Source organism: Cyprinodon tularosa, unplaced genomic scaffold, assembly GCF_016077235.1.
Source record: "Cyprinodon tularosa strain WSP-4 unplaced genomic scaffold, ASM1607723v1 ctg228, whole genome shotgun sequence".
NCBI classification, from domain to species: Eukaryota; Metazoa; Chordata; class Actinopteri; order Cyprinodontiformes; family Cyprinodontidae; genus Cyprinodon; species Cyprinodon tularosa.
In genome coordinates, this window is record NW_024038851.1 from 1,153,999 (window position 1) to 1,175,597 (window position 21,599).

Consider the following 21,599-nt stretch of genomic DNA (forward strand, 5'->3'; position numbering starts at 1 on the left):
TAATTAATAAAACCGTTGTATATGTTTAGGAACAATAGGGCAGGTGTTCGGACCCATCAGGTTGCAGATATCCTCATCAGAGTCAGGTCCTGATTCCAGAAAATGCTGATGGAGGATGACATTTGGGGAGGAAACGCCTCTCTTATACGTGCTCATTTGCCTCAGGTCTGCCTCCAGGCTCATGTTCATCTCCAACATATCGTCAACTCGCTGCCTTTCAGTGTCCCGCTCCTGCACATCAACACACCATACAGACATCACAAAAACAAATGCAAATATTGCACAAAATGTCTAAAAAGTTCCAGTGTTAGGTATCACAGAAATTTAACTCAAACTTTAATACTAGCTCATCTGTTTGGGAAACATCATTCTCATAGCTTAACCCACTGCTTCAATGTCCATGATTCTCTGACGCAGCAGAAGATTGTCCTTCTCCAGCTCCCGTATGGAGGAGCAACGTGCCCGAGCATCTGCCAGCTGCTCTTCCAGAAGACTTTTAGTTTCCTGTAATGCTGCACATAGATGTTGCTGCTCCTGTAGGTGGTGCCACATATAAATTACATTAGTTTTACATGAGAAGAAAAAGCAAAACCTATATCTTTGCGGAATTAGCAACAACAACTTGCAAAAAGCAGCCTTAACGCTTGAAATTTTTTGCAATTTCTGATATTATAATTATAACAAAAAATTTGATGCAAATTTTAGGGATTTCAATAGATAAAACAACAAAATTTTGGTTTAAATTGGTGTGATTACATTTTGTTCTTTCAAAATTCATAATTAATAGGAGATACACAAATACACCTCACAAGCAAAAACAACCTGTGTGTATTCCAAGGTCAATATAAACATCTCAAAGGGAACTGCCTATCATCCAGAAGTGACAAGAGTTTGGTAAAACTGCAAACGAAACAAAAACATGATTCAGCTAAAGTCAGCCTTCTTTAAAGAGTCCAGGGGAGCTGCAGGGATCCTTAGCTCAGGTGGAAAAATCTGCTGACAAGACAGCTTTTAAAATCTCCCTCTACAGATAGGGTCATTATGGAGAGGGGAGGTGGGAAAGTCGTTGTTAAAAGTAATTATACAAATCTGTAGTGATATGTTAAACTTGGTTTTTAAGTGCTGTTAAAATGTTTTAATTATTGATAATGGTATATGTACTTTTCCACTTGCTATTTTAATATTTTTCTTATAATTGATACTAGATTCATTTCCAGTCAGAAGCAAACTTAAGTTGGGGGGAAAAATGTGATTTTGCAAATAATCAAACTTCTTTTGACAAAAACCAGGTTCAGTGAGGGAGCCGAAGTTTCTAAATATTAGAAGAATTCCCTTCTGCTGAGGTATTTTTCAAGGAAATGCATCACAGTGAAATGAAAACCAGGGGTTTGAAGCCTGATAAACCACACTAAATGTGAGATTAAATGTGTAATTTAGTCTGTCTTTCAAACTATGTCTGTGCCTATTGGCCAACGTTCTGACCAATGAGTGCAGCTGACTGTGACGTAGTAAGGGCGACAGAAAGCTGGTGGGGGAGTGTAAACAAACAGCCTGTCTGTAAAACGGCGATTACGTCCTTCTTAAAAATGAATGAGCATAGAGCCTCTTCCTGCTCATGTTTCAACGAAAACCCAGTCTGATCCTTCCAAAACTAATTCCAAAGCTGAGTAAAACGAGAACTGTTCAATAGTTGTTGCCATCTTCCTTGTGGTGCTTTCTCCAGCGTTGTGCAACTTTGTCATCACACCCTCAAAACCCCACCCACTTTGCATCCAGAAATTCAAAACACATCTCTGCGTTGTGATTGGCCCGCCAGTTCTAGGGCCTGGGGCATTGATCGAGGCTAGAGCAACTCTCAGACAAAAATGATTTTGGCCGCTGGCGGGTGGGGCTAGTTTCCTAGGCTGATAGGTTTGCAGATTTGTGAGAAAACTTGAGGAAAAAATTCCTCCTGTGTATGACGTCTTGTTATTTTGAATTCAATGCATGGGAGTTTGAAATTTTACACAAAATCTAACCACATCTGGAGTGCATTAGCTTGCCTGAATAAAAGTCACAATAGGTAATAGACAATATAAAAACAGACATAGCACTTACTTCTGTATTCTGCTCTTATAAAAAAAGCAAAAGTCTGCAGATATGCAGAGAAAATTTAATTCTACAGCATGGAGACTACTCACCAGTCTGACACTAAATTGAATAAAATACCTCTAGAAGGAATATTTTTACACTAATTTCAAAGGAGAGCAAATGTTATCTGAAATTGGAAAACTTTCATTATCGTGCCAAATTTACCTCACTTATGCTGCTGTCACACAGTTTTTAATCTTGCCATGTGTGCTCCTGAATTCACAAAAATAAACGTCTTATTAATGCCTCAGTGTGAGGAAGAGAAGAGGACTTTTTGGAACATCAAGACCTGTCAATTGGGGTGTGTGGCGTGCCCTGAATAGTGGATGTGTACTTGGATAAAGCATATTGTGCTGCATCATGAAAGGGTAAGTCATTTCTGATGCAGCGGAGCTCCCTTTTCGATATTAAGGAATCAATGGACCGTCTGGGAATTAGACATCAATGCTCTGTGAGCAGAGGTGAGTGATAGCTACTTACTTTACTTGAGTAACTTTTTGTAAAAATTTAAGTTTAGGAGTACTGCTACTCCACCATTCTTTTTACTTCTGTTTTAGTAATAAAATAATGCAGTCTTACAACTCTTGAGTATTTCTGGCTACTCTACTCATCATGAATAACCTCAATAAAAAATACCTTTAACAAAATAAATACACCAAACAGATTTACAGCTTATGTTGAAGTGATTACTCAAACACGCTTTGTTGATTTAATCTTGTTTTGCATCTGCTGTGCATTCTGGGACATTTGGAGGTCATGGTTATACAGTATGCAATAAACTGTAGCTATTATAACTGCCCTATTCAAACACACATATATATGCCCTGCTGTAAGTAAATAGTTTAATACATATTGGATGACACATTCCGTTATTACTTCTGCCTGAGTTTGTTAGCTGTAATATTAGTATTTATTGTACTGATTTGGTTTATTGTAGTCATAAATATCAGATTAGAAACATCATTTCATATTTTTGTCTGCCACTTCTAAATATATTTTTTTTATATTATACCACATGCTTAGATCGCTGACCCGGTACTTTAGTAATTGTTTTTTTTTCTCAAAATTTATCCAGAGTCATCTTTTTTAATTTTACTTAAATCATTTATTGGCTGTTTTTTTTTATTTTACAAGGGCAATATTTGGGTTCTCTACCTTCAGTAACACTGTCTTTGAGCAAAGCGTTCATATAATTATACACAACTTAATAAAAAAGTAGTTAATCAGCGCAGTTTTTAGTTTCAAGCATGAATCGACCTGATGTGAGTAAACAGCATAGCGTGAGATTTGTTGATGTTATTATTGCATCTTTAATTAGAAAACTGTTAGATGTCTGTTAGGTTAATTCTGCAGGGATGGCAGGGACGAGTCAGTCAAAAATATTTGCAAACACAGAAAAAAACTGAACTAGTGTTGTGGTTCTAAATAATTTCAGCCCCTTTTAACTAGAGTGGTTTTCCCCTTGCCAACCCTCTTTTGGAGATAATATAAGACGAATGACCCCCTTATGAAAACAGTACAGAAGAATATTAAATAACATATTTAGTAAGATAGGTTAGATTTCACTGTTTAAAAGCTCCATAATTCAATTAAATTTAGTTTATTTATAGAGCGCCAATTCACAACACAAGTCCTCTTAAGGCATTTTACAGTTATAATGATTTTAGATTTTGCTTTGACACTTCTTTAAGAGGATTTTTGTCATTTATTTCAATAGAAGGTGGATAAAACAAACACAAGGACAGAACCAACAGGAAGAATGGATCAAAAACATGAGAGAAGGTGACAGTGAGGACAAGGGGAGATGTTTTACAAGGATGTGAAGACATTTTCTGCCTCAGAAAATTTCAGCTTGTTCAGAATAAATTTCATTCGGCTGTAAAAGTTCCAGCTACTAGAGGCGAACTCCTGCTCCTCCTCGTCAACGAAGCAGCTCTGAGCTGTAAATCCAGATGACACCACACAGTATAACCTCGCTCTACGGCTTTGAATTTCATGGTCCATGCTTTCTTTTGAATGAAACGCTGAGAGCGGTGAGAGGGAATAGTAATAAGAGACACTATTATAATAATAAGATTAAATGACACTTCTTTTTTATCAAATATTAGTTTCACCCATTATACAAGCTTTACCACCAGATTTAATTTAAGATCTTTTGGATGCGAGTTTCTCTAATTATACTATATATTTAACTTATCTTATTTGGTAAATGTTTGAATAATAGATCTCATTTTGTGTTTCGTTGAATGTTTTTGTATCTGTGATTTGGTTGGGACTGAGCAGCTTGTCCTGGTGTGTTTTATGAACCGTCTGCTGGCAGTTGATGTGCGTACCTTCAGCTGAGTGCGAGTCAGCTCCAGGCTGCGCAGTTTGTGTTTGCAGCTCTGAAGCTCAGCCTGAATCTGCTCGGTCCGTGTAGCCCGTTCCCGGGCACAGTCGAGCTCGTCCCGGAGAGCACGCATGCCCCTCACCTCGCTCTGCAGAGAACGGTTCTGGAGGAACATGAGATACAGTATCACACAAACAGGACAGTGGATTGATTCTGGCTGGAGGTGAGGTAGTAGTAGGAAGTGAAGCAGTTTGATGCAAGATAAGGGAAATATGCCTTTGACTGGGAAAACAATTTCCGAATTATCTTTCCCCAGCAGATCCTAATCTAAAGGTATGTTCGCAACTTTCTAATTAAGCATTATACAGCATAAAATATATGGGTTTGTCCTGCAAACAGAAGCACTAGGTGGCACTGATGTCTGACAGCTTTACTTTTGTCAGTCCGCCCCTGAGCAGTTGTGGCTATAATGTAGCAAGCCACCTATAGCGTGTGAATGGGTAAATGTATTGTAAAGCTCTTTGAGGACTCTTCATAAATCGCTATATAATAAATAAGCCATTTGCCATTTATTCGAGGTGAGAGACTATATTGTAAAAGGAAATCACACAAAAATGCTTCCCCAAAGCAAGATTGAATATAACATCTACATAAACATATCTGTGAAGATTCTCAGTCATTCAGGTCATGGTAAAACTTGACAAGTTCAATTTAGGCAACTGGATGTAAAGTTTTCTGCATTTCGACTCACATCCAAGAGGCTTCTTCAGTTCTAACTGGTAGAGGGGATCACTGAAATTAATATACTGTAGGTTTATATGTCTCCCATAGTGGCAAACTTATACACGGAAAAGTGGAAAGCAGAGGTCTAGACTCACATGCACTCTCATACATCGAAACTAGACCCATTCACATTCACTGATTCAGATACGTGGATGACACATGGGTCAAAATAAAGACCAAGGATATCAACATGTTCACAGACCACATCAACGCAAAGGACAGAAACATGAAATTCACTCGGAAAGATGTGAAAGATGACAGCCTTGTCCTCCTGAACTGCACAGTTCACTTCATGGAAAACAGACAACTCAACATAGAATTCTACAGGAAACCCACACACACATCGACCAGTACCTCCGTTTTGACTCACACCACCTACTGGAAAACAAACTAGGCAGCATCAGATGAGAAGAAACCATTCCCACCAATAATAGAGGGAAGATGAGAGAAAAGGGCCATTTCAAGATGTCACTGAAGAACTGTGGTTATCCCACAGAGGTCTGCTAAGACGGAAGAGACAGAAGAAGGAATATTGTCATTCCCTATGTTGCTGGAGTCTCTGAAAAACTCAGGAGGATTTTTAACCAGCTCTGGATTCCAGTGCACTTCAAACCCAGCAACACCCTGAAACAAAAACTGTTTCACCCTAAAGACAAGACACTCAGAAACAAGGCCGACAGCGTGGTTTATGCCATTCAGTGTAGTAAAGAGTGCACAAACCTTTGGAGAGACATTGTAGAGACCAAGCAACCACTACACAGGTACATGGCTCAACACAGGAGAGCCAACTCCTCAGGACAGGATTCAGCTGTTCACCTGAAGGCTAAAGGATACTCGTTTGAGGACAACAACGCCTTGCAAATTAACAAAGCAGGTTTGAGCAAGGGTTAAGGAGGCCATCTTTGTTAAAATGGAAAAGCCATCTCTCAACACATAAGGTGTTCTTAGACATCACCTTTCACCTACTTACGAAGCAATTTTAGGAACAATATCCAGAAGATTAACCTCTCACCTGACTCACACTTCAATGAGGCATGTGACCGAAGCCACTCTGACGAGGGAGTTAACGACCCATCAGAACCCCCTAACAACCATTAACACCCCCCAGGTGACCTCCATGGCCAATTCAGTGGGAGGGATCAGAGCCACCTTTAGTTCCCCCTAATTCTGTTTTAGACCAACAGTGTATTAATCTCAGTGCTCCCCACCACTAGTTAGAACTGAAGAAGCCTCTTGGATGAGAGGCAAAACAGCTGGCTAAACTGAACTTTTGAAGCCATTAAAGGATTTGTTGCCAGAACTTAAAGCTGCTGTCATTTTCTCTCTCTATGCTGAAAACAAAAACCTCAGATCTAATCAAAAATGCAGTATAATATATAAGCCACAGATACAGTTTAGATAATTCAATGCACAGCAGCAAAGAAAAAAGTTTTTTATGCGTTCACATTATTTTAAATGTCATATCAATTTATTTCTGTGTAAGCCATGTTTTGGATGCCTTTGTGAATTTCCAGAGTAAAAAAAACAGTTTAAGTCTGTTTATTTATGTGGTGCCAGCTCAATAACATGTTTCCTCCCAGGGTACCTAAAAGTATTACAAGCTCAGTTCCTTCCAATAATCTAGACATATTCTGAATCTATCCATTCCAGTTAGATCATAGTCATCAAACAATGCAGTCAAGTTCAGTTAATCACCTCTTCCCTGATTAAAAAGTTCTCCATCTAAGTGTACCCAGCAATCTGCATCGAGTCACTGTCTTGCAGCATTCAGTCCTCCTTAATGAGAATGGAAGAGGTTTATAAAGTAGATCATGAATGACTGGAAGGAAATCTAAATGCTTCCTTATCTGTAAAAAGTTTCTTATCTGCAGAGTGTTTAGTAATGTCCTCCGATCAGCTTAATCTCTTGTAAAGTCACCGACCCATATAAGCAGAAGGAAGATTTGGTAGTTCTTTCCTTCAGTTCCCTTTTTCAAAAAGCTGTAATTTGTTAAAATATTTTATTAATCTTCACCTAATCAATAGGCTGCAGTTGCATTCTCAGTGTACTGTTGTTTGTTAAAATAAATAATAAACAAACCAGCAAATAGGATCTTTTCGAGCATGCATAACAAACGAGTCATAGGCAGCTGTCTTAGGTGCCACCTGCTAGAGGGGGCATACCCTAATGTGCAGCTCTGATAGATAATATTGCTCATGATTGGTATTGGAAAGAAAGTTTTTATAAATACAGATTGATTTCTTTTGTGCCCAGCTTAAATGGGCTTGTAAGACACACGATCATAATTAAAAAGGTAGAGACAAACATCTACATTGTTTATCAAACAAGGATTTCTCTTTAATTAAATAGAAATATGAATAACCACAGCCCTGTGTGTCCCTCTTGTTTCTCATTACTTTAAAGACCTCAGCTGATTCAGAGGAAGTAAGAGAAAAAAAAGTTTAAATAAATTTGCTTTTAGGTTCTCTCTCCAGTTTCTTACAGATCTTTTGGAGATTATCTGAGGGTGAATACTAGCATTTCAGACTTGTTCCTAAGTCACAGTTTATCTAACATGCCTTAGCAGGCGAGTTCTCCCATTAAAGTTGCCATATATTCATATATTAGATGAAAGAATAATTTAACTTATTTAACTCTTTATTGGGCATTCAGTGAAATATTTTGAATTTCAAAAGGTCAAGTCAAGAGTTTTATTGGAAGACAAAGCAATACATTATTACGTTCGTAAGATTAAAAAAAATGTGTTTAAATGGTAGAAATCAAGGTCAGTGTAATTACAAGAAATAATTAATTGCTGTAATATGGTAAGAAGAAAAATCCTATGAGTGTTTTTTTTATAAGAAATTAATGAAAACCACTTACAGAAAGAAAGAAACTAATTTTTGTTAGATTATAACCATCATTAATGCTGATACAGGAACCCACATTTTTCACTTTGCTTTATAACTTTTAAATTGAGCTTTTTAACTTTTTTACTTAAGTTTTTCTGACTTAAATTTTTATATTATTTAATTTCATGAGACTACTGGTTGTATTCTATGAAGCAGTTAAGCTCAGCTTAGAGACAGAAGTGGATCTTGCAGACTCTGCAGACCACATTTCAGCTCATAATTTTACCTTGTTTGACCCAAAGTGGTGTTAATATAGAGTAAACAGCAGACATTGATGGCATGAATCAGATGCTGACTTCAGTGTCGTGTCACTGACAACACAGATCTGATGTTGCAACATCCTTTTATGGGTTTGGGAACTGAATGATTACAGGACAGTAGTTCCTCTGTGAGCAGGCTATGTAGAGCCACAGCAGGATAAAAATCAAAGACTCATATTCTTGTGATAATATACAAAATTTTAGTTTAATCCAGTACCAGTAAATGATGACTGATGCCATGCAATCTCAAACTAGAAAAATTTTCATTATTTTAGCTTTAAGTAATCTTGCTTATGGCTCCAAAGTAGCCCGGGGCCTTTAATCTTTAATGACCTATAAGACTCAGATTCATCACCAACAAACACTTCACTGTTAACTGGCTGAGATCAATATTAGGAAAAAAAGAAATTCCTAATTAATATTTTCTTTTAGACCAATGTGCAGGAAGAATAGTGTGCCTCTGTCCGTACCTCTTTTTGAAGTTTCTTCAGCTGATCCTCCATCATTTGAACCTCCTGCTTGTAATCCAGAATCTGATCACCTTTGTCCTCCCTAAAATACACAAAATGCACAAATCTCAGCTCAACTCTTATCGCTTAGAACTGGAACAAAAAACTGCAAAAAAATAAACACAAAATGTGTGCAGAACAGTGCTTCTGACTTTTAGCCGAACTTTGACCTTTGGCTAAATCTGAATAAATGGTGGAAATTAGATTGCTACACTGAGTACCCTGCTCGTTGCTGAGTAACAACTAATTTTTGTGCATGTAGAGGAATGACAAAATTTGCACATTATTAATGTTGACCTTTATGGCAACTTTACTAAAGATTCTCCAGGGATGTTTCTGCACATACACACTTCCACACACACACTCACAGTTGTTGTTTGAGGCGGCGGAGTTTGGCCTTTTTGTCAGCCAGCTGGAGGGCCAGGCTCTGCGGCAGATCGTCAACGTGGCCCCCTAGTGGTACCGTGGTTGAATCACCATGGGCTTCTCGCTCCTGACACAGCTCTGCTATCCTCTGTGCAGGAAGGAAAAAAGTTACTTAAAATTAAATATTTAATGTCAACATTAACATATCTGAGTAGAGTATAGGCAATTTAAAAAATGCACATATATACTAATATACTAAAAACAATATATTACTATTAGGAATAACTAAGAAAAAAAAGGCTTCCTGATCCGAATTCTTCTTCGAAAGGTTTTCAGGTGGCTAAATATGAAGCAGATTTAACCTCTGCAACGTTTTTTTAATGCATATAAATTACAGCAATTTTATTTAAACCTGACAGTTTGAAATGTGTTTCATACATGTATATGTAGCATTTAGAGCTGCTTAGATTATCAATCTTCCAAGCATATTTGCCAAAGCACTTTTTTATGCTTCCACACAACTTCTATCTCAGCATCTAAACCAAATATAAGCCATGATCACAGTTTTAACAATTTACCGTAATGACAAGCAGGAAGTGAACTGAAGACACTCAGCACCCAGAGAGCAGTGGGAGTAGGAGACATCTTGCTTAAGATCACTTCTGCAATTTATTATAATTTTTTAATCACATTGCAAGTCAGCTTTATGATATATAAAACAGGACTTCTTTCTATACATAAAAAAAAAATTATAATCTATGTACCAAATATTTTTGGTGGGTAGCAAAGTTTATGAAAACACCAAAAAGCTGTGAGCTGTTGGGAAGGGATAGTTTAAACACGTCTTTAGCGTCACATGGAGTTGGGGGGGTGGATTCACTAACTTTTTTGTTTTGTTTCAAAATAGGGGACAGAAAAGTCTGTCCTAATTACTGGGACATGTATAAAAAAAAGGTAAGTATTGGGTGGGTGTGCATGAGCCCAAGCACTATTCCTTTGTATTGTCCTGAACATTTCAATAGGAATTTAAGGGTTAAACTAAATATCTTGTTAAAAGAGGTAACGGTGTTGAAAAGCCTAAAAGACTTGAGTTGTTTTCAGGTTTCAGAAATTGTACGCCCTGTTTTTCCCCCTGGAAACTTTGCACAAATGTTCAAAATTTCACAAGCAGCAGATGCTGCAGTTGGAAAATTTTAACTTTTGCTGCTCGACGCACCACATCTATCAATGAGAGAAGCTGATCTGGGAGCTGGCAGGGGGTTGAGACATAGCATTTGTGATGCAGATCGCTATGATCACTCCTCTGAAACTGTTTATTAAGGCCTAAATTTATTTAAAATGTCGAAACCTGCCGACAAAATATGTTCTCTTTACTTCCACCCGCCACATAGGGAAAATCTCCAAGAGGCTAACGGTACTGAGGCAGCTGCTGCTGGGGATTCCCAGTGATAGCGCACCGCACAGCGAATAATACTTTAAGGCAGGATTGAAATCTTAATGAACTGATTGCACAGATGATGTTTTAAGTGGACTTTCTCGCATAAAAATATATTAGCACTTTTTACCCACTGACAGTGATGGGCAGTAGCGCCGCTACATGTAGCGAAGCTATTAGTTTAACTACATTTTCCAGTAGCTTGACCGTAGCGTCGCTGCTTTATTTATCAAGTAACTTTCCTGTAGCGACGTTATTGTTTTGATCAAGTAGCGACGTAGCGTCCACAAACGCTACAAAATCCAGGGCAAAACTAAGAAATGAAACCAGGTTTTCTATTTCTAAACAACAATCAGCCACAAAACTACTGTAAATAGCAGTTTCAGCTGACGCTCTTATAAGTGGCGTAGTAGCACAGGCACACTCAGTAGGGTTAAACAAGCGCACCCTTTCCCAGGCTGTCGTTCTATTGGCTGGAAAGGTTGCTAGGCAACGATCCAACTGCAGTCTGAGAGAGCAAAACAAATCCGCAAGCAGAGCCTACGGGTTTGCGAGCGTAACAGAGCGCGGTTTGTGCACGAAGAGAAGGAGGCAAGCGAGAGGAGAAAATATCTGTGCAAGAAGCATTAAATCTGAGAGAAGAAACAAAGATTTGAGAAAGAAGAGAAAATATTTGAGAGAGAGCGCATGTTTTGAGTGTGAGCATTATAAGTTTTGAGAGCAAGAAGATGAAATTCTTTTCTCTAATTGAAGTTATGTGCTCTTGCATTATGGCAGGATAATTCTCCCATATCTATGTGCCACTAAGATACTCTAATTAGAGAGCAGTAGTGAAACTTCGATATTGTATTTTCATGGCCTAGTTTACCTGACAGGATGTTTACATAAATCTGTTTTTAGGCTGTGCACAGATAAGATTTTTTATGGAGGAAAAGCTCTACCGTATATAAAATAAATACATAAATAAATAAATGCTCAATAAATAAATAAATAAGCATTCAATTAATTGCCTTCAAAAATACAATGAATAAATATGTAGGTAGAAATTAAATTATATGGTGAGACATATATATATGTATCTCTTAATTAGCTTCTTTATTTTTTCACCTTCTTTTGTAAACAGATTTGTTTGTTACTTGAATCAACTGTTTAATTGAGGTCTTTTGTAGGGTTTTGTTTTCCCTAGAGATGTCCATTGAATGCAAACTCATAGCCATGTCTCGGTGTGTAGAACACTACACAGTACCTTTAATTTGGTTCTAATAACAGCAGATTGTTTACTAGTTTGTCTACTAGTAATTACTTTAGTTTTTATTTTAATATGCTGATCATAAAGCAATGTTTACACTGTGTTATGTCATTGGCTGATCTTTAATTTATATTTTAACCAGTGCATCAGACTCATTTTGAATTGACATTAGGTTGGTACAACGTTAAGTAGCTTCTGATGTAGTTAAGCTACTTTTAACACATTAGTGTAACTTAGCTTGCTATAATTCTTTAGGTGGTAGCTTTTGTGTAGTGAAGCTTAATTTATTGTTGAGTAACTGATAGCTTAGCTCACTACACTGGACAAGTAGCTTGCCCAACACTGCCCACTGATCATAGCAAATATAGCCGCTCTCTGCCATTGAACACAGGAGCAGCAGAACAATTAGATGCATCTGGACACATTTTCCCGGACGCACTTCAGGAGCATCTTTGATGCTCCTGTCTGATCTTAATGTGTACAAGCATCAGTAATGAAGCTTGTACTCATTCTCAAATTGCGGAGAGAACATAGCATTACACTTTCTGATTGTTTGAATTTTTTGGTACAAAATAATATTGTACCAAAAAATTATTTTGTGTCTTCCTTAATACATTTTCACCTCTAGTGTCTGAAAAGCTGTACTAAACGAAAATGTTTTGTTTACCATCTGTGTATACAAAATTACAATAAAAGTTGTCTAAGTTTAAGTCTAGTCAAGCACAAATACTTTAAATAATCAGGACAAAAGTAGTGCTGTAACAAAGACAAGAGGTTAGCAGCATCCCACCTAAAAATGCAGGAAATAGCACTTCAGAGAGTCTAAATTTATACATTTTTTAATGGGAGGATATTCCCGGACCCCCCTACGGTGCGCAAAGCCTACAAATAAATACCCTGACTCTCACTTATTTACTATATACATTTATATAGGTCCAATAATTGTACCTTTTAGTAGGGATTACACAGACTATTGTTAAATAACGACTCAGTGCACCGGAGAAGGGGTGAGACTGAAATCAAGTGTTTAGTGACAAAAAAATCTTCAAAGATGCATTCAGAGGCTCAGTGGAAGCTCTGAAACTGTATTTTACCAGAAAAAAAAAACAGCAAATATGTAATTGGATCATTAACATAATTTTTTTTGTATTTTTTGTAAATCTTTGTAAATCTTAGTGTGTTAACAGTCTCTTAAGGTTTCCAGTTTTTCTCAGTACATGTCCTTGCGTCTGTCTGTCCTAAAAGGAACTCACATATACAACTGGTATCCTTTGTTTCCCTTATGCTGTTTCTGTTTCTATCCTTTGAAGCCAGGATCAAAACTGTGGTTCAGCGATGCCAAAGGCAAGGTGTCACTATAGCAGTGATAACCTCTGTGGTGTGTGTGTGCTCCACTCCCCAGGAGGTTGATCTTCCTGATCTAATGGATACTGTTGATGCCTCCAAAAGACCTAGAGCTCCTACAAACTCTCATTTTGTTTTGGGCCTCAAGTTTCACATCCTTTCAAGTTCAAGTTTTCAGATTTTTGTACTAATAGAGCTTTGGAGAGCGATGGCTACAGGTTGGGGTTACAGTTAAAGACCTACCACATCTCTAGGTGCTTTTCTAAAAGAATCATCTCCGGAAAGCTGAAAGCGACATGCTGTTTAAGGTTTCCTCCTTAATAAGGCTCGGTCTGTAAACACCTGATTACTGATAAGATCACACTACATTTATTGAAGACAACTAGATTTCATCTGGGTTAAAACAAACCAACTCAGAGTGAACAAAATCAACAAAACGGTTTCAATTTACATGTTTTCAAAACAAGTTGATGGGCTACAGTATAAAACCTTGAACTCAAAGCTATTACTGACATTTTGAATTGATAAAGCTTCCTGGATGGGAAGCGAAACGTCTTCAAATCTGGAAACAAAGTCCAGTGGATTGTTTTTAATTTTCTTTTTTTGGAATGACTATGACCTGGATGAATGAGAGTCTTCACCAGCAATCTGAACTTGGCTTTTTTTATATAATTTTTATCAATATATTTTTATTATCTGAAGATCTAATCATATATAGGAAATAATGATTATCGTAAAATAGCGTGTATGTCAGCTGAGATCTTTTCATTCATGTTTGATCCAGGAAGAAGGTAATTATTCATTGATTCATGAGCAGACGTACCTCCAGGTGTGTGTCTCTCTGTGCCAGCAGGCTTTGGATTTGCTTGGCCATGGAGCTAAAGGCCCGCTGCAGGTCTGCGCCTTCTGCCTCCACCAGCTCCTCCCATTGAAGAGGCAACACCACTCTAGGATCCTGGGTCACCTGCAGCAAGGACACTTCTTCAGGTTTCTGGGATACAAATCCTTCCAAGTCTGATACAATTGACAGATCAGGGGACAAACTCTCCAGGCAAAGCAAGTGTGCTATGAATACCAAGCATCTGGGTAGATTAGAAATTACTACGTTTTACATTCTGCCTGGCTCGACTCGCGCATGCAAAACTAATGATCATGTTGATGGCTTTGAGAGATTCACGGGTGGAGGCCATATGAGCAGGAAGCAGGGGATGCATCAATCCACACAGGAGGAGGACTTTTCACCTCTGTCATTTATTAGGCTGAAAAGTTTGGCAATAAAAAGGCTGGTGGGCTACACGCTGTTTCTGAAATTCAGCCATGCTGGTAGCCAGCATGCTGTTTTTCTGAAGCCGGCAATTATTTATAGGAGGAATATTTTCAAAGGAGAGCCAAGTGGCATTTATGCTTTAATAGACGACAGAGAATGACAAAAAGCAAGGAAAGATGAAGCAGTGATGTGACAGAGGTGGAGGTGGAGAGGTGGACATGACGGGTGGAAGATCCATCACCAGGGGGCACCGAGAGGTCTTTACAAGACAGCCAGCAGAATGACAAGTAGCTCATTTTCACACTTACTTGCAGCATCAGAAAGAGGAATAATAACTTCTATTTTCGCCTACAGGCAGACATCACAGAAATACTGTGCGATATATTATTTAGGGACAAATGTGTTCTTTAGAAACTCTTCCCAGGACAGAATATCCCACTTTCATATTGTAGGGGGGGGCAGCTGATTTAATTCAGACAGGTTCTTCACTTACCTGCTGAATACAGATGGCAATGGCTGCCTGAGTCTCAATGTCCAGAGACTGGATCTGCTGGATGAATGTCTCCTTGTTCTCACACTGCAGACACAAAGAAGAGGAATAAATGCATGATGCACCATCAGCCATACACTGCAGAAAGTGTAAGGTTAATTTCCCAGGAATATACCCTACTGCTGGAACTTACAGACACTTGGGAACCAGCCTACTGGTCCCAATGAGGTAAACTAAATCCAGTGTTGGGAAAGTTCTCTTTCTACGTGAACTAGTTCAAAGTTCAGTTCACACATTTTAAAATGAACTAGTTCAGTTCATAGTTCATAATTCAAAATTTTGAACTAAGTTCACAGTTCCAAAAAATGAACTAGTTCATAGTTCTTTTTTTTTTCATATATTGCTCAATTACACCATAGCGTACTGCAGACAGCAATTATTTTATCAGTTGTAACACTGAAACTGTGCGTCAGATTTCATCTTCATATCCAGTTTTGAATCCTTATCCAACCAGGGTTTACATTAGCATTGAGGGGACAGCATTTCCCCATTGTTGCTTTAACGCTTTGTTGCTGTCCATTCACTTCACACTAGTAGCAGCTGCAGCTTTCACCCCTACAGTATATTCTCAAAAACATCAGGAAAAATGTGCTGCTTGAATGGTCTTTTTTATGAGGAATTGTTAAAAGAAAAACAGGAAAGTAGTCTTTAAGGTGCAAATTTTTTTTTTTTATTTTAATAATTTTTTCAATTTGAAATTCCATTTCAATACATACTAAAAAGGAATCCTGGAATCCTAGAAAATTATACCAGGCAGGTTTAAGAAACAAGTTACATGAATAGTAAAACCCTTAAGAACATTTTACTGACAGAAACTGAGGGACCAGCTGAGGTAGGAATTTAAGGTTACTGAAGTGCGGATTTTTTTACTGAAAGCCGGCGGGCAAAGTTTGCAGAGAAATGTAAGATTGTTGCCATCATCCTCACCGACCACCTGGTCATAAAACTGTTTTAAGTGATCATACTGCTGCTTTGTCGCATCCACGGTCGTCTCCATGCTGCTGAGGCTTCCACGCTGCATTTTGTTTTGATGACGCACGCGGCTGTAGGCTACGACGCTGGTAGCTGGTGTTGCCAGATTGGATGTTTTTCCCGCTACATATTAAGGCCTGTTTACGGTGTGATTTAGCCGGGGTTTTGCCCGGAGGGCTCTATAGAAATCTGGCAACCTATTGAACGGAGTTGAACTGAGAGAGCGTGCCGTTTACAGACACCAGAATGAACGAGTTCACAATAACGTTCATCAGGCAGTAATACAGTACGTTCAGTTCACGTTCGCCCAAAATATGAACGAGTTCATGAACTTTCGTTCAATGAACGCGTTCAGGCACAACACTGACTAAATCCCTCTTGGGTTGACGGTTAGGTTTAAAGTGTGAATGGGGTTAGGTTTAGGTTAGGTTTGCATTGGTAATGTTAGGCTTTTGAAATAAATAGAAATTGATAGGAAGTCCATTCAAAATAATGAGGACATGTCCTGTGGTTATGACGCGTGCGTTTTGAAACGACATACAGCAGCTAACAATGAGGTAGGGAAAAAATTGTTCGAAAAATGTGCTTCAACTCTTTTAACAGAAATGTTAAGTTTAAATAATTATAAGGAACCTTGCAGAAACAAAACTGTTCCTCAGCCCAACTGTTTGGCTTTTTCTGCATGTCAGAGTAAAAAAGTTAAGCTACGAGCTCAATAGAGATGTGTTTTGACATGTGGAGATGATAATATGGGGGGACGTGTCTGCAGCCTCCCAAGTGTCCCAAAGCTCTGATGCCTCCATTGATTCAAGTCTGGAACTACCAACAGACTCTCTGGCTAATCACTCTGGCTTTAACACTTATCACCATGGCAGAGATCCTGAGTTCCCTTCAGCAACATGAACATAAACTGCCAGGAAGATGCACAAATGGCTTCAGGGAAGAATAATCAGGGAAACTGTGAAAGTCCTGGAGCTGAGCATGAATATTTCTGCCGAGAAGAAGAGAATAAACTTCCAAAGACAAGAAGCGCCAGGCTTACTGTGCCAGGTGAATCATTTCCAATCACTTCCTGAGTGAAGCAAGCGAATACTTGAGATAATTGCACAATTTCAGTGCTGTGTTTTATTATGTCTATTTAAACACATCTTTGTCCTAGGTGAACTATTAAGCATGAACATGAACAAAAAAATGAAATTAAAGGGTTAAAAGAACCCTATCAAAACTGTTTTTAGAAGAGAATAAATTCTAGTTTTATGATCATTACCTAAAAGCAGAATTCATGTAATTACTTCGCATTAAATGTGTGAGTGTGTGTGTGTTTGGATCACCTGCACTGCACAGCCCAATAGGAGCAGCAGTAGTCTCCGGAGCTCTTCCACAGCTGCCTCTGAGGACACAGAAATAACTGTCATCAGCCTCATTATCACCGTCATCATCATCATCCTCTCCGCCCCGCTCCACCGTCCTCCTCATCATTATCACCTTAATGTGCTTCACAGATTGCCCAGATATGGACTTGTGCATGAAATAATGAGTTTCTGGTGGCTGAGAGACACGCCACTGATAGGATCATGTTGTTATCTTGTACCTGTTAGGGGGTCCTGCCCCAGTAAGGCCACATTTGGGAGAGGCATGAGGATCAACTGCTGCAGGTCCTCCTGTATGAAATGGATGAATGTGGAGAGTTAAGTACAAATAAACATCTTCCTGTCTACAGTCAGTCTGCAGATAGTGAGGCGCCCGAGCAACATTTTCCACCTGGTTGCTGTAATTTGTAGTGTAAACAAAGAAGAGAAACCTAACAAGACGGGTTTTTTTTTTATCCTTTAAGCCAAAAGAACATTAATGCTTTTTGATTTTACATTTCTGAATATAAATTTTCATTTTTTTTCCTTTAGTAAAAACAAAGACAAAGTGATTGTGATGTGAAGTAAAAATCAGTGAAGTGCTCATTGCTCCGATTCTGAAACGTGGGTAATGAGGTTAGTGTGACATTCACCGAGTAGCAGACATCACAACAGACGTCATCAAAATGCAGTTGCTTTCAGTGGCAACAGACAGTATTACCACGAAGAAAACATTTTTAAAGCCTGAAATCAAAATTAAAACTTTTCTCTTTTTCTTTGATGAGAATTTTTTTTTTAGTAAAAGATGTTTTTTAGAACTTTATAAAACCTGTCAATCATCTCTCCCTTTTAAACAAATAATTTATAGAGTGCACATAGCATTATAGTGATGTCTAGGCAAAAGAATTAATAATTTTGTGTCATACATTTACAGTTAGCCTCCTTTTTCTCCAAACTGCAAAATAAAATGCTTAACAATCAGCTGAGTAACTCATCAATAAACAGAGTCCCCTGTCTGGAATGTAGTCTTATATATACACCATGAAAAGCTGTTTAAACATAACCTCTCATTTAAACTGGCTGGCTGGTCAATGAGATGGAAGAAAACTGCTTTAACCTGCGTGTAAAATAATGTATGAGACTAAAAACTAAAACTGTACATCATTTTAAACACACTGACCCCACTATGAACCATGGTGTTGGCACTGTGATACTGTGAGGATGCTGCTCTTTAGCAGGGACAGCGAACCTGTCAGATCTTATGGGAGGATGGATGAACAAGCAGCATATAATAACATAATCCAGGAAAACCCACTAGAGGAGTTGATGATGGGGCAAAGCTTTACGTTCCAACAAAACAACTAGACTACACATACAGCTCCAGTAATATGTTCACATGGTCTAGTCAAAGTCCAGACTTCTTTCCAACTGTAGCATAATCCCAGTAATGATGTGATCTCTATTCAATCCGACTGAGCTAAACTGGTAGAAAAAAGCCTCAATTCCAAGACAAAATGTAAAAAGGTCTAGGAGGTGTGAATACTTTTGTAAGGTGCTGAGCTTCATTTGCATTATCCAAACAAACTGATCTAACAGATCATGTTGATTGAAGACAGCCATTTGTTAACATTTAAATCATTTCAAACACGGAGATTACTTAAGCTAATAAACCTCAAGCCCATTATCCACTAAAGCCAGGAAGAATAAACAATTGATTGTTCGACAGAGCATCTATAATGTGTTTCAGAGGAAAAGACATGATTGAGTAGCGGCAGAAGGCCCAACATCGTGGTCAGCTTGTTTCGGCAAGTTGTAATTTGTGTTCTAAGCTCTTGGACTAATCTTCTGGCTCTATCAAATGACGCTGAATCAAGCTGGACTGCAGACGCCTCAGACATTTCCTATCCAGAAAACCTGGTTTCTCTGGCAGCGAGAGAGGATTCATGGTGTGGGTCTGTAGCGCGTTCCTCCTACATCTAATGTAGTCAGAGTTTAGCAGGTGATCCTTCTGTTGCTCATTTTATTTAATTAGTCTCAGACAACAACAGCATCTCGGGTAATTAAAAAAATTTCTGTCAGAAAGCCCCGCTCCCACACTGGCGAGCTCCTTCCCCAACTGCTCTGGAAGTCTGTTCTCATCCATCAAAGGAAAACCATCAGACTGCAGAAGCAATTCACAATTACAACTCCTTTTTTTTTTTTTTTATAAACTGTAGAGCACCAGAGGTAGGAGAGGACTTCCTTTAACAACTGCTATGTGCAGCCAAGCTTACAATTCTGCTCCTTTCGGGGCATGCAGGATAATAGCCTCTGCAGCCCTGACATGGCCATCGAGCCGCTCGTGGCTCCCGATGCCAAATAGACTCCGGCAGCAACTTAGACACTCTGAAAATTATATAGCAGCGGCCTGTTGTTCTTGGCACGCCGATGTCTCTGTGTGAATAACTACCTGCTTGGCAGCGCAGCCGAGATCTCCGTACAGTTCAGGGTTATATTTGCTCAGATTTCTCAGCTGCTATAATTTAAACATCATCCCTTGATACGGTAATGCATCCTTCCAAGGGAGATTAGTAAACGATATGAGCGGCACACATTGCAATTATCTATGCTGTGCTTGCGATTACAGTTTCACTTGTTGTGCTAAAGCTTTGGGGTCATTCCTTCGTTTTCCATCTTTCGTGTCCAAGCCAGTCCTTGTTTTCTTTGAAAGCGGTCAGGATTCATAGCTGTCAGAGTAAAAGTACGCCTTTTACATCGCCTTTGGACTTTGGATGCTTCTACTTCATTCAACTGACCATGAAGTATTGTATTTTTTATCTAATAATGTAATATTAGTGAAGTATTGCAGAAATCAAAATTTCATCATTAGTGAGTGGTAAACGGTTAGATTTATTTTAGTAACCTTTTGAAAAAAAAGCTTTTTCTGAGTAGTTTTACTGCAGCTAACAATATCATCACTTTATTAGACACATGTTGGTCCATATAAGCTAAAGCTAAGCTTCATAGAATGAAGAAATTACTTTTTTTTCACCACCAGAATGAGAGACGTCTACATGTAGCTTTGCTGTTTTGCTATTTTTTTATAAGCTGAGCCATTATGAAATCAATATATACTGTAGCATCAAATATGCATTACCTTCTGTAAATATGGATTAATTTGCTTTCATTTGGGGAAAAAATATTCATGGAAAGTTTTATTTCCGCATATTTATATTATTTTATGAGGTATTTATTGTCTTTACAATATCAGACTTTTAACAAATTAGTGTAATTTCTTTCTCTTTATATTCAAAGACGACATGCCGCTTGTCGGTCCATGTCATATAACTAATCATACTTGGTTGCCATGACTAAAAATTTCTTGGACCATTTTTTGGTCCGACCCAGCCACTGATCTCTACTCATTAACTAGATTGCTGATATTTCACCTTTCGCCATCTTGGTACTTCCCACTCTCACAGAGTTGCGCCCTAAAAATAGCTGTAATGTCATGTAATTACCATAACAATGTAATCAATACATGTATATTCACATGTACACCATCAGTTTAGGACTTTTGGCGCATCATCAGATAGTCCGCATGTGTAATATTCTTAATATCTACGTACAGCTCCATTAACACACTAATTTTGTTGTGATGGATTTGTATAATATGTTATACTACGTGATTTATAGAATTCATAGACTTCAAAATGACTATGCAATGTGATGTGCCTATTTATTTACCTCAAATGACAGCAAGTGTGTGTCAAAGTGATGAATTAAATCTTTATTTTAAGTCTTAAGCGCCCTTGAAACTGAGGATTGCATCGTTGTTCGAGTAGGGAGTACCAATATGGCGTCTGGTGACTTCACAGCACTGTGTACTAATAATGGCCTATCAGCAAACCAATGGATAAACAGAGATCAGTGGACCCAGCTCTGCTCAAAGCATATAAAGTATAGCAGCAGAGCACCACATCAGGTCCCACTCCTGTTCCCTAAACTGAGGCTCACTGAGGGAAAGTAAAGAGATTGGAAAAAGTTTTTAGGGTTTCCCCGAGTCTCATTTTCAGCTGCAACACTCAGATAGTAGGTTTAGAGACAACATAAGAGCATAGATCCATCCTTTCTCCTCTCAACATTTTATGCTGCTGCTGCTCTTGGCCAACTTTGGGCCCCTCA

General features: G+C 38.4%; 1 protein-coding gene across 1 annotated transcript in view; it reads right to left on the reverse strand.

The window, feature by feature from the left end:
- ccdc88b (coiled-coil domain containing 88B) overlaps positions 1–21,599 on the reverse strand; it is a 75,120-nt gene that overhangs the window by 43,112 nt on the left and 10,409 nt on the right. The window contains exons 4-12 of the mRNA XM_038286536.1: positions 17,678–17,747; positions 17,418–17,476; positions 15,058–15,141; positions 14,121–14,261; positions 9,272–9,417; positions 8,865–8,946; positions 4,464–4,622; positions 388–534; positions 54–231 (exon numbers count right to left, since the gene is read on the reverse strand). Of these exons, the coding sequence (XP_038142464.1) occupies positions 54–231; positions 388–534; positions 4,464–4,622; positions 8,865–8,946; positions 9,272–9,417; positions 14,121–14,261; positions 15,058–15,141; positions 17,418–17,476; positions 17,678–17,747 (1,066 nt within the window). The remainder of the gene's footprint in view (positions 1–53; positions 232–387; positions 535–4,463; positions 4,623–8,864; positions 8,947–9,271; positions 9,418–14,120; positions 14,262–15,057; positions 15,142–17,417; positions 17,477–17,677; positions 17,748–21,599) is intronic.